Below are 14,387 nucleotides of genomic sequence, written 5' to 3' on the forward strand. Positions count from 1 at the left end.
ATCAGTTCAATACACCACAAAAAAATGCGATACAATGAAAAGACAGGAAGGTGTCGAAGCGACAAGGAGCAGTCTATGGAATCTGACACCCACCTCAAGGCAAGACATCTAAAATCTTCCGATTTCGAGTAGATTTCAAGGCAACAAATATTTCCAGTTTGTGTCGTTTCATTTAAAGTCGATACAAGTCACTGTTAATTTATGGACGTTGCTGAAAAATACTGTGTAGTGTGTGGTTTTTGATTTCACCGTAGGTATCTACTATCTAGCGCCTACCATGTTTCGATGATGGCTGTTCTGCACTAAATGCCGAATTATTTTCGCTTTGATTGATCGCCAGCGCCACCACGCAGTTATAATCAACGGTAAATACTCCATACACTTTGCTACTACAATATTATATAGTCTACTTCCAAGCACAGTTGGATTAGACATTATTAGGCCTGTCAAAAATTTTGTCCGGGCTATAAAATAATATATCCAATATTTTTCGTATTTATCGGGTAATGAAAAAGTACTGGCCCCTATTTTTATTCAATTTTTCAAATATTGCCCATCGTTGGACCATATATGGCAGAAGGGAACGGGAACATCGAATAAGCCTTCACTGAGAAAATTGTTGCTGACAATTCGTCGCTAACCATTCCATATCATGATAGACTTTTTGTCCTCGGCAATCAACAGGAGTTTAACCCACTCTGCGGACTGGTTTTAAAACTAAATTTCTTTTTCGTATCTGTCTTCATAACAACACATGTCCTAAGCAAATAATTATTATTGAAGCTCATCATCATCATTTTGTAAAATTTTTCATCAAATCAATAGCCTGCACCAGTGGTTCTTGACCTTTTTTCCTCCAGCGCCCCCTTTCAAATATTATCGTGCTCCAGCGCCCCCCAACCTCATATTGTAAGGAATGTTATAAAGACAATGAGTAAGAGGGAGGGCCGTAACAGCACTTCGTCAACCCCCCTAAAATCAATTGCCCTGCGCCCCCATAGCGTGATAAAGCAAACTTCTGAGGGCTTCGCTCCCAAGAACCCCGTAGCGTGATTTCGATGGTCAGCAAAGTTTGTGTGGCCTGGTCGCCCTAGGTAACAAAATTTTCTATAATGCATGAATGAATAGGTGTTAATTACATATATAAGTCGCTACAAACTTTTTATCCTCTCAGCCCACGTAATCAGATTTACCAGTAGCGCTGAGTGAGCTGTTGTATTGGAAAATAAAGGGCACGTTATTAATAATTAAACATATTCGGGCGTGCCCGTAGGTACAATTAATTCGTTACTAGGGCCGTAACAGCACTTCGTCAGCCCCCCCCCTAAAAAAACGTTGGTATTGGGCACCCAATCGGGTGATAAACCAAACTTCCGGGGGGGCTTCGACCCCAGACCCCCGTTCGACTGTCCGCTTGCTGATACTAGTCATCTACATTGGGTGTCCATTTACTGAGCCAGCTATTCTCGCCTAGACGCGCGAAACGCGAAAAATTTCAATAATTAATGATTGAATTGGTCAATATGATCGGGAATTGCATGTATATTGATATCAATTTTCCTTCTCTCTGTTCACGTAAACAAATTTACCGGTAGAGCTGAGTGATGTGTGATTGAAAAGGTAGGACCCCTCGATAATAATTATACATCTTCGAGCGTATACTCGCTGGCGGGAACGAAACGGCATTTCGTCAGGCCCCCCGAAAAAACTTGGGTCTTGGGTTCCCGTAGGGTGATAAACCGACCAACCCCCCATCTCGTTGTTCGCTTTTGCCACGAAATCAGCTGTACTGTTTAGCGAGCCAGTGCGAAACGCGAAAATTTTCGATAATTCCTGATAAAATCGGTCAATAAGATCGGCAATTGCATATATATTGCTATCAATTTTTTGTCCTCTCTGCTCACGTTGCCATATTTACCGGTAGAGCTGAGTGAGGTGCAATGTTCCCTCTAAGCTGCGCACGTGCGCAGTGCTGACACGGTCTCTGCGCACAGAAAATCTACATTGCGCACAACAAATCCGAAGTTATGACCTTTTTTTAGTCGTTTCGCACTGTTGTCCAAGGGTCTGCACAGTGAGTTGTTGAGTGTGCGCAGACTCGTCAACGCGTAGAGGGAACATTGTGAGGGGTCTTGGAAACTGTAGGGCCCGTAACTAATAATTAATCATATTCGGGCGGGCGGACCCGTTGGTATGACTTCGTTGCATGATGTTATTTCGTGACCTCCTGTCTGCTATATCAAAAAATATAGAATCGCCCAACAGGGATACCGCCCAACAGGGATATCGCCCAACAGGGATATCGCCCAACAGGTATATCTAGTTCTATACATCCATGTCGCCCAATCGTACTAAACTAAAAAACGCACACGATTTCAAATTGGTATTTTTTCACTGGCATATAATTTTTCCCTGCCAGTTGGAATTCGTCTTCTGAGGTTCAGATTGCCAAGACAGGAACATTCGGTGCCAGTCATTTAGGCGCCCATAGACAATTAAACCTATATGTCTTTTGTAGAAGTTTTCGGTGTTAATTTGCTCTGAATACTCATTAAGGATATTTCCTACCACCACATCATCTGCTGCGAAGCCATTTTTCTCCAGCGCCCCCCATATCGCCTCCTGAGCGTTTCCGCCCACTTCAAAATCGCCAGCGCCCCTGGGGGGGGGGGGGGGCTGGAGGTAAGGTTAAGAACCACTGGCCTACACTATACGATTGCGATTTTATGAAAAGATAGGATAGGGTGCCGAAACGACTTGGAGTAGTCTTTTAATCAGGCACCCACCTTGGCCTGCAATAGGGGTCACCAACCTTTTGGAAAGAAAGAGCTAAATCTTGGGTACTGATTATTGCGACGCGCTATCGGTTAGCCTACTCCCGCCGTTTATGCGTGCTGATTTGGAATTCTTCACACAAAAGGGCATTCAGAGACATTCAGCGCGGACAGGGTTTCCGCCCCTTACCAAGAACAGAAAACTCCCACTCATCGGGACTCACATCAGCGTCTCCGGGCTCGATTGCGTTTCTGCACTGCGCGCGGGAGCACCATCTCCGCGTCGAGGCTCGATCGGGAACATTAACTAGATCCCGTTAGGCCTCCGCGTGGGCGAAGACGAGCCACGCCCGCTCAAAAACTGCGTTCTAATATTCCTTAGGGTCGACTGACCCATGTTCATTGTTCATTGTTCAACCATTCGCCGCTTATACTTTCAAATCTTTAATTGGAATATTTGCTACTGCCACCGCGGGCTACTCATTCGGTTCTCGCGAGTTACCGTTAGCCCACGGGCACCGCGTTGGTGACCACCGGCCTATACAGCAGGGGGCATGTACACTGGATAAAAGAAAGGATAACATAAAAGTAAACGACACAAAAGAATGCTACATGTGTCGGTAAGCGAGGTCGATATGTCAGATTGCGGTCCGGTAAACTTGAGGGTATCTTGATTCAAAAGAAAGTGCTTGTATTTCGATTTGAATGTGGACTGGATATGCTCGACGACTGTCGGACAGCCGGCTAGATGGTGTTTCCACACGACAGGTCCGGTATACTTGATAGAGCGCTGCGTGTTCTTGTATTCCGTCCTGATCATACGGCAGTTGTTATTCGAGGATGCGCGTGGGTTGGGTAGGCTAGTATAGGCCTACAGTACACCAAATAGCAAACAAAGAACCATAAAAGAACCTTACGGGATGGTGCCGATTAAGTTCCGATTTTGATGCTTCGACGGTAGGTGGGTGCATGTGCGCTTATACACTGTAAGCTCACGAAAGGTGCCCAGTAAAGCAGTAACAAACTGTTATGACTTATCAGTGATCTTGATCAGTATCATTCCGAGCCTTTATATAACTTGCAAAAGTATTGGGACTTTTCGCGTACCAGAAACGAACTCCCCGCGAACCGACACCGATCCATGAATTGCAGGTTCTCTGCTATAGTTTGGCTTTTCAGTGAAACAACGATTTCTTATTTATTATAATGTGTCTATATTTTCTTTTCTCACGTTCTGTTTTCCATCTACCCTGTCCGCGTGCTCAGCAAGGCTACAAAAAAGCGTAAACCTACTGAGAACGGTACCTCGAAGGTACGGCCCAAATCTTGCTCAACTAAACGATCTATTCTCAAGGGAGTTAAAACCAACTAGGAGCCCAGACACGAGGGCGTATAGAAATTGCTCAACGTGCCTGGGGATTCTGGGCAATAATCGGATCGCGTCATACGAGCCAATCGTTCAATAGCTGCATGTAGTGTAGGCTACGGTGCACGCACGTCGCACACCGGATATTGCAAGACAGTAGTAGCGTTACGATATTCTGAGATCCGAAAAAGTGGACACTTTTTACGGGTCACAAAAGATGAAGTAGCATTTATTAATACGGGAAATTTTACTGCTACTATTAAAAAACTCTAAAAGGTCATTTTGCTGATTCTACTCGCGAATGAACCCCCACGTATCGTGGGCTGGTTCTGACCTTTATAAAATCTTTACAGGCAAGTAGTACATTCAAGTTAAGCTCTGCTGGTTATGGCTTATGAGCTCTATTAGACAAATCGTTATTCTGTCTTCATCGTCATTTTATGTAGAGAAAAGAATCGGAGTCGAAACGGCTAGGTGATGTCGATCGATCGAACCCCGACTTTGACTGGCAAGGCTGACATACCCGATTTCAATCTGCTCTCTGCACAATCATCGTATTGAAAACACGAAAACTTTCAAATGCTTCGAGGGCATCATTCACTATAAAGAAACGAATGGAGCTCTCGGCTCATGCAGCTTTCCGAGCGCATATAAATACCTGTTCCGAAACTTCATAATTTGGATTGGTACAAGAATAAAAAATGTGAATACCTTTGCGAGAAGTCGCCACACAAAGAACCGTCCTGGATGTTGCTACAGACAATTCTTCCAAAAAATGGCACATGGACGCTAGATTCGAAAGGGAACCAATCACGCCCTCAAAATTAGTAATGAGAATGGTCACATAACTTGTAACACCGACGACCTCTCATCATTCATTGATCACCAACAAGCTAAATTTCACACATAATGCGAAATCCTAATGATAGCGTCATGAAGTCACGGACGTTTGGTGATGAAAAGAGAACGAAACAATAGACTCTCTGCAACGCTGATGGACGATGTTATCGGTACGACACCGACATCAGGACATTATCGATAGCCGCATTATCAGGGGAAATTTAATTTATAGCCATCAATCTATGTTGCTCTCTTTTTTAGATGTCTCTATGAAGACAGAGCTGGACCTAAATATGTTTATTGACAAATTGATCGTAGAGAAAAAGGCGATGCACCCGTGATTTCATTCCCGAATAGAATTGGACTTTGCGCGACTTTAACACAATACCATAGGCCTAATCGCGCCCAATACGAGCGACAGCGAAATGGACTTTGGTAGAATGGGGTATGGGGACGAACGCGGGGTTGTAAGCAAGTCACAAGTCAATCTAGCTTTCATCGTTTTGAATCGAGTGATTTTCAATTCACCACCGAGTCAAGAGTCCAAGTCAGTGAGTAGAGGGTCGAGTGCCAGTCATAGTGTTGTGACTTGAGTCCGAGTCATTGTGTTCACTGTTCAGCTAGAGTTCAATCCACTTTTCAACTCTGCTTGAGTGATATCGAACGGCTCGCATACATAATATTCTAATTTTCCTCAGTCCTAATAGTTTCTGGCCCTATTTTTCAAGTATCAGGACTGATAGACGAAGTATCAATCATGTGGTAACTTTACTATTTTTCAAAGTTACAATGAAATGCCTATCATTTAAGACCAGTTTTCTCTTCATCACCCAACCCGCCATGCCAAGGTATGCGAGAAACAAATAACTGTATGTATTAAATTGTCTGAATACGAGAAAACAACCAATAACACAGCGTTAAAATTATTAGGAATGACACGAATAGAATTTACACATCGCATGATGGGGAGACGATACGTCTAAAGGGAAGCGAGAAAACCTCCATAATCGAGCCACAACGAGCAAAACACAAAAATACTAATACGGGTCCGCCAGCATCGCGGACATCGATTTGGCTGCCGATCCTTTTCTAATTTTGCAATAATGATCATAAAAACAAATCCACATCGCTCGTTCCCCGGACGCGGTCTACAAACGGATTAAAATTGAAGAAGGCTGAAAATTGTAATAATCTTAATAGAAACACCACAAATTGCTCTAGCCAAACGACACGCCTCGTCAGTCGGCGAAGTATCAGAGTCGCTACACGCAACAGAGCGTGAAAGCGACAACCAATCACGTCACGGCATACGCGTGACATCATAAGAACAAACCAATGGTGGCGACAACAGAATAAAATCGTGGACGAATCGCATTCAAGGCCTACATCGCGCACGAGATATTGATTTACGGACATTTCGAAGAGTAGGAAGGATTTGAAAAAAAAAAACTGGTAGCCGACAGATTTACGCCACGCGAAACCCCTGTCATTCGCACACTGTGAAGGTATATACAATTAAATGAATAAGGCACAAATTTAAACGTTGCATGGTGAAAACGTGCGGCCTCAAAGCGAAACTGCGCCACTCGTTAGTGAAAAAGCCAAACGTTGTGGCGTGCATGAGTGAGCTTCCACGCATCGCAAACGTAGTGTCGACAACAAGTGACTACCACAGTGAAAGCCGCGCCTTCCGTTATCCCATGCTTGAGCCGAAAAGTGGAGTTCCCGGGATAGGAGCTGACTATAGCAGCCCAGACCGACTAGTCATATACTCGTATCTATACAAAATTTTGGGCCGGTAAGGCATCACATCCCACGACACAAACACACACACGCAAAATAGGATGCTTGTCTACTCACCGTTAAAGTCAGACCGCCTTAAAGGTAGCATATCGTAAATTGTAATAGAAGCATTAAATTTCCGGCCATACAGATTGCGCCGGACGAAGGATGAACTAACTAGACTGGACATGAAACAATGAAAAATAAAACAGTAAAAATCGCCTATGAGACCGTAACACATAAGTTATCGTTTTTATTACTGCATGATAATGATCGACTGCCTACAAACGAGAGATGAACAGCCCGGTCGGAGAAGAAAGCACGCTGAAGCGACCAGGATTCCGTCCGAGTACCGGGAGACAAAACGGAACACAAAATTTTGGTTCGTGGTCATGCCACGGTAAGGTTCGACGGTATATTGCAGATGGTTTTTCGTACATGGACTGACTGCGGATGTTACAATATGTTACAGCACCCGTCTTTACCCTCGGGCTTCGCTACAGGCGTGTCCTGGTCCTCCGAATCCCATTTTTGAAACTCCCTGCAAAGAAGATGAAGGCCGCGATGAGGCGGTTCTTTTGGTGTCCGAGATTCGAAATCTTCAATCTCGACCTAACCCAGCTCCAGCAATATTTATAGGCAATTTTACAGCGATTCTGCTTTTGCAACACTTAAGTAGGTTCTTTTTACTCGGGACTACATGGCTCCAGTGCCAATCTACTTCTTCAAACATGTATCCTCCCCCCCGAAGCATTTCTGGCAAGTTTTCAAAATTGCCAAGTACTTCTACTCAAGACTGAGTAAAAGATTGTGGCAATATGTCTCACGCCACCCGACAAGCCAACGAAAAAGCACCAGTGACTGGACTATACTTTGAATCCACCGATGAACCATGTAGAATTGAAAAAATACCAGACTCTGGTAAATTTCGTTACGTCTCAAGGTCTCTGCCTTAGAAATGAAACTTCAACAGAATTTTACAGCACTACGTGTGCCTTAGGATTATGACTCGAAAAAAAAATTTGCCTGTAGCAGGAATTAATGTACATTTTGTTATAAATTAATAAAATTATAATCATTTTGTTCAAATCGAAAAAAATGTCCCGCACAAACTAACTTAAATTTTCGACACTGGTCCAAATATAGAAAAAATTTACAATTCAAAGGTATTCTTTGCTACAAATTTAATTTTCATATATATTTCCTTTTGCACTTCTGGTAAAGTTCATCCATAATTTGACTTCCCTTTCCGTCATAATGTTAGTGCCAGGGACATCTACAACGGACATATCCGACTTCCAATGGGATCTTAAGGCACTTTATCTCTGCAGGCCATTCGAGCGCAACGATAGCAGCAAATGATCTTTGGTATATTCTAGAGCCCAACCGATATCGGATTTATGGGTCAATACCAATGAAACCGATATCTCACACCTTGACCGAGAACCCCAATACATTCAGTCGATATTAAAAAGAAGTTGGATATACATAAGCACATTTTAAAGCTTCAGAGCATTCATTTGAACATCTTTTCAGCCATTGTTATACTTGAACATGAAATATACTAGAAAGGCTACATCTGGACACCTGTTAAGTGTAACCTATGTGAAATATATCAATATTCTCAGTCTAGCGGTCAATGATTATAATTTTCTGACTTCCTACCGCCATGTTGTGACGTCACGAAAATTGCCGATAATTTTTCAGCTTCAATGGCCGATACCAATCATTTTTTCAAAGTGTGATATCGTCCCGATATTATTGGTGAACCGATAATCGGTCAGGCACAAGTATATTCCATATATAGACATCTGGTTAGAATACCAGACTTCCTGACACGCATTTGCGATGAATAAACATGATATCTCAGGAGTTACTATCCATCTAGGGACTTGGCAGTACGGAATTATAGCCCTTGAGCTCCATCTCGCATTGCGTAGAGATGAAGTTTATGGCATTTGATTAGTGGTAATCTACTATTTTCTCTGAAAGAGCGGCATGCTCTGCACAGCACATAGATAAACTTAAAAATCAACCCTCCATCCTCGGTTTTCTAATATTTTCATTTGAAATTCTGGCTTGATGGATTGTACCAAGTTTTCGTAGTGTTTTACCATATCATCTCCAAATTTGTAGCTGAGAGTGGGATATGTTGAGGATGTTGGATTGAATAACTTTGATATATGCTTCAAGAATCGATAATATTATGTTGGAAAGCAATGTATTGTGGCTTATGAAAACCCTCGCTCATCATTGCATTTTGTAGCTTCACAACACATATGACATGACATTTTCAAATTTTCATCATATCGCTCTATTCGGTTTTTTGGACCGCTGAAAATATGTTGAGTTGCTCTACTTTCACCTTTTCGAACAACCAGTTCGATTTGTGTCAGACAAATTGAAATTATACGATATTCACAGTCTACATCTAAACTCGAAATGAATAATTATTTATTAATTATTTAATTTTGACTGTAAGCAAGAAAACGATCGGATTAATTCAATCTGGGCAATCACAATTTACCAAAATACTGTTTTATATCTTCGCAATTGGAAATGTGTCAGTTCAATTCAAATCAATCGGTATATATATCAAATAGCCTGTAGCTACAAAAAAAGCCTATCCTTCATACAGTGAAAACTGGAAAAATTTTGTGCGGGAGGTTTTGTTTGACAAGTCTTAACTTTTGTTACTTTTGAAATCACGACACAAAATTTCATCGTGTGTGACTACAGGACACATAAAATTTGGAACTTTTTTTTCTAGTCATAACCCTAGTGTGCATGTGTCAAAAGTTCAATCCGTAAACTCACCTGATTCGACGGACCAAGTCATAGAACGCTTGCTCGACGTTAACTTTGGATTTTGCGCTAGTTTCGATGTAAATTACACCCAATTCTTTAGCCCTCGCTTGTGCTTGTTCTGTTGTGACCTAACGGGAACAACGCTTTCATCAGATTCGTTCCGCCATCCGTAAGACACGAATGCCGTAATTACCCTTCGCTGCGACTCCAAATCGCATTTGTTTCCGACTAATATCATCGGGAATTCATCTCGATCTTTGACACGAAGAATTTGCTTGTGAAAATTGTGAATTTCATTGAAACTAAATGCACGAAAGCGCAATGGTCAGAACTCGGAATAAACGACGGTCAATACCGATTAAAATGCGATGCCTCTCAATGCACCATCGACACTGAAGTCACTTTGCACGAGAACAAATTCACGAACAAGATATAACTACATAAAAACGAGAAAGACATGACCAAAATATTGTCCACTATGCCACCAGATAGCTGAGGAGTGATTAAATAATGTAAAAAGCAGAGCTCCATATGCATAATTATGCATAGAGAATAAATTACAGATGCAGATGCACAGCATAAGAATACACCCACCAGAGAGACACAATATAATCACACACAAAGGAAGCTTCAATAGTAAATCCAGACAATAACCCAGATAAGTCAATCCACAGAATGATATTGATGCAGAACATCAAACGCTACTGGCATATCACAATGACTCTTTATGTGATGTCATCGATCAGTCACGACTGCTTTAAGTATGAAACTAACGTCACGCCCAAATCACAATATATATTGCAGTTACCTAACGTAAGACATTGCGCAACACCTTAGTTCAGCCAGACCGTACAAAATACTGGAACATATTTATAATTATAGCTTAACGCCATACCTGCTCTCGTCCGTCACTGAAAACACAAGAAGGAAGCCTTCCCCTGAACGCATATACTGTTCCCTCATGGCGCTGAATTCTTCTTGACCGGCAGTGTCCAGAACTTAATAAGAAAGAATGATGTTACAAATTTACTTCAAAACAAGAATATCATTAACGCTATGTGAAGCATCAAGTAAAAGATATGAGCAATACATGTTACCACACTACATAATTGGAACAATATTGGAGGGGAAAATAGCGCATGCCCGATTTAGGAATGATTGATCTATTGATCACAGACTTGCCAGTGAAATTTCAATGTTCTTTGCACGAGAACTGCCTATTTCAACCAGTATATGAGAGGATTTCATCACAGTCAAAATACGGAAGAATTTCAGTTTCATACAGACGCCTGTTACAGTTCAAGAATGACATATTTATCATACAGTAGTACCTTGTCATAAGAGGACACCGTGACTCAACTTTGTAACACATTTACTGGTATACTTTTGAGACCTGACTGACGGGTGCATCTCTATTACACTTCAGCAGGCAAAATTGACCAGGATATCGATATGATATTCATTTCAAGTGATAATCGCTTTAAAATATTACCAGCACTACGGGATGTGACATGGTTTATATTTTGGAATTGGGACATCTCTGATCTCTTCCCAATCTTGTGTCACAAATAACCAACAGTTCAGCGCAGGAGTTCGTTCACAACCCCATGTCCAGACTATATACAGGTTTCAGTCTATAATCCAACATGACTTCTGTTATCCTTTACTCGAATTGTAAACTATTGAAGACAAGTCGATATAAAAAACTCTTGACAATTCCCCCTTTGAAAAGGGCGCCGGAGCAGACTTGGACAATTAGAAAATCTTCAACTTTCCCGAATTAGATTAGAATTAGAATTAGAGCTACACAGTTTTTTCCAAATTAGATTAGGACTACTGAATTCGCAAAAACTTGGAGATTGAATGAAATTGTGAATGAGAATAAAGACAGCAGTAAGTTATGTGCATATCAAGTCACAGTGCATTCCATGTGTGCAAAAAGCTTGGCTCGTTTTACATTATACCAGGGATCATCAACGCGGCCCCGTCTAGGTCATATTTTGCGGCCAGCGATCTGTGCTGATATAAATAAGCAATGCATATTGCCTTGACGTGCAATGGCCCAGACACTGCCAAGACCGACACGTTCAGAAAACGGCCGGTGATAACCATCTCTTTTTTTGCTGTTGTTCTGTCTGTGTCTGTGATCGAAACTAGAATGTTGTTCACGGACTACACAAGCTACTATGGCATCACAACATGGCTATTATTCGTCGCACAATAGCTTCTATGATTGTACGGTGAAAGTACTGCAATGGCAGCTTGGCACTGGATTGCCCTGCGTTAAAGGGATATTCTTCTTAACTCGGTGCAAAATGCCGTGGACAAATAGGCTTTTTCAGGAAAACATTTAATTTAGATTAGAATTGGAATTAGAGAATAGAAACAATTCGCAAATTAGATTAGAATTAGATTACTGGTATTTCACTGCAATTTAGCGAAAGTAGACAACTATAATTATCTAGTTATCCAAGTCTGCGCCAGAGCCTTGAGTGGTATCATTGCCCGAAAGAAATGACTCAAGTCCGTATTTCGCGACTACCATTGATCAAGTTCAAATCAATACAGAAATGGGGAGGTCGTATCACAATGACACATAATGAAGCATTCATACGTCAGAATGCTTCAAACAATAAGGTTGATACTTACTATCCAGTTTCGCTACAATTGAATCTATAACGCACTGCTTTGTGTAGGAATCTTCGATGGTCGGGTCATAGTCTTGGACGAAATATGACTGCAAGAGTAGGCAACGCATTACCTCACAACAGCAATCTAAAAGAAGAACTAATCCCTACCTGAATCAACTGTATAGTGAGGGCGCTTTTGCCTACACCGCCGCCGCCGACTACGACAAGCTTGTATGAAGTCTGCTCTGAATTGGTGGCAGCCATGGCGATAAAATTCCACGAATATTTAAAAATGAAGTCCTATTCAAAGTCCCAAGCAGAGTTCATAAAAGCTAACAGCCAGATGAAGTTCCCATAACTACATAAAATCTTGATGCAAACAGAAGCAGATATGAGTGCGAAAGTCTTGTGCAGTGATAAATAAAACAATGTCAACAAATAATTTCAGTAGGCTAAGGCATCGTCAAGGGCGATGAGTGAGAAAAATAATGAAATGAGGCATAGAAATCTCATTCTATCTCTTGTGACTAACACTGCTAGTCTCAAGCTATCTCAACATCTTGGTAAATATCACAAAGACCAAATATATAATTGTCATATAAACTCAATATACCAGGGGTGGGCAAACTACGGCCCGCGGGCCGCATGCGGCCCGCCACACCGTTCTGTGCGGCCCGCGAGAGTCTAAAGAAACTTTTTTTAAATATTGATAAAATCCGTACTAAAAATCGAATTAATGCAGGGACTTCAATAAACTTTTTCTTAGTATATTTCACAATGATAATTCGAAGACAGTGGTTCTAAAACTATGGTGTGCCCCCTCCACTGAAAAAAATTTTCGCGCTCCGCGCGATTCTCATTCACGTCATGATTATTGCTGTGTATTTAGTCTAAATTTCATATTGAAAAATTCTTGATCCACATTCGTAACCTTCCGTGCCATCTAACTATCTGTTAGGTTTGCTAGCACCCTAGTTGCGTTTTGTGATATGACGATAAGGGTGGCGCGAAATTTTTCACCATCATAAGGGAGGGGGGGTGTCTCAAAAAGTTAGAGAGCCACTGTTTTAAGGTAAATACTTTCTTACTTTATGTTTAATTTCTGGCGCGACAGCCCAATCTCAAGGCCCACGCAGTTTGAAAGGTTTCAACTATATACTAAACATCACAGAAATCCTAAACGAGATTGACGTAATTCGGATAACGAGTGGAATTTCATATTGGCCACTTCAGTTTTAATTATTTCAGTGATGTGCTTATACAAACGATTTGCGCGTGTCTTAGGCAGATTCGTTCTCTGCATGCGTAGAATTGGGGTATTTTATTTTATCCATCCATCATCGTAGATGCGTGTTTGAAGCTAACATGGTTATTATGCTGTGAGTATTGTGTGTCCTGGAACTGAAACAAAAGTGGAATTAGTAAATCTATGAACAGTTCGCTGCTCATAGATTTAAATTTCAATCCTGTTCTAAGAATCGGGACAACCGATTTTCATCTATATAGTTTTGACAAATTGGTTATTGAGTTCGACCAGCCAATGAAATCTCGCCATGTTTCTGACGTGTGTACGATATCATCAAAACATTGTTTGGTTTGTTTTGTTTTAAATAGGAACATATATAATCTCCATGTCCTCACTATATAATCTCAATTTTATATAATGCGGCCCGCGAATGGATTTAGATGTTGAATGCGGCCCGCGAGCTCAAAAGTTTGCCCACCCCTGCAATATACCCTTTAGCAATACATCTACTATACAGGTGTCATCATGACTTAGTCCAACACATATTTTTAACATTTAGCAACTAGCACTGCTTAGTATTATGTTATATGGAGTCTGCATCTACCACGTCAGCCGTTACGAGCACGGTGGCACAGTAAATTATAGAAGAAATGATGTGTGTATGAATAAGTAACAGCATTCCGCTTACACATCCTACAAACATGCATTGTTGGCATCGTCAAAAATAGAATATCACGTAGTAATTCCCATACCGATTAGGCAGCTATCTAAACGCGAGGCGTAGCTTTACAAACTCGCAGATCAAGAATGCCACTGCTACCTATCAGCCCACATGTGAGGTTTCGAATTACAACATTCCGTCCATATCACAAGACCCAAGGAGTCATGATTCACTATTGCCTCGTTGCGAGGAAAAATCAGATACTACACATCAAGTAAGA

The 14,387-nt window shown here is 41.4% G+C and overlaps 1 protein-coding gene across 1 annotated transcript; it reads right to left on the bottom strand.

The window, feature by feature from the left end:
• Positions 1-5,831: 5,831 nt before the first annotated feature.
• LOC145444257 (ras-related protein R-Ras2-like) lies at positions 5,832-12,797 on the bottom strand. Its single transcript, XM_080322208.1, has 6 exons — positions 12,369-12,797; positions 12,220-12,307; positions 10,466-10,568; positions 9,764-9,872; positions 9,580-9,698; positions 5,832-7,303 (listed from the first exon to the last, which is right to left on the bottom strand). Exons 1-6 carry the CDS (start codon positions 12,462-12,464, stop codon positions 7,219-7,221), a joined length of 600 nt encoding a protein of 199 aa, XP_080178334.1. The 5' UTR covers positions 12,465-12,797; the 3' UTR covers positions 5,832-7,218.
• Positions 12,798-14,387: the final 1,590 nt, after the last annotated feature.

The sequence above is a fragment of the Botryllus schlosseri genome, chromosome 8 (assembly GCF_051294905.1).
Source record: "Botryllus schlosseri isolate E-star chromosome 8, Bs_hap1, whole genome shotgun sequence".
Lineage (NCBI taxonomy): Eukaryota > Metazoa > Chordata > Ascidiacea > Stolidobranchia > Styelidae > Botryllus > Botryllus schlosseri.

What these genes read in the sequence shown, in the direction of transcription:
- LOC145444257 (XM_080322208.1), bottom strand. Translation starts at nt 12,464, where the DNA reads ATGGCTGCCACCAATTCAGAGCAGACTTCATACAAGCTTGTCGTAGTC. An exon ending in TCACTATACAGTTGATTCAG is followed by an intron (nt 12,308 to 12,368) that starts GTAGGGATTAGT and finishes CTACTCTTGCAG; the next exon opens with TCATATTTCGTCCAAGACTA. An exon ending in TCAGTGACGGACGAGAGCAG is followed by an intron (nt 9,873 to 10,465) that starts GTATGGCGTTAA and finishes TCGTGCATTTAG; the next exon opens with TTTCAATGAAATTCACAATT.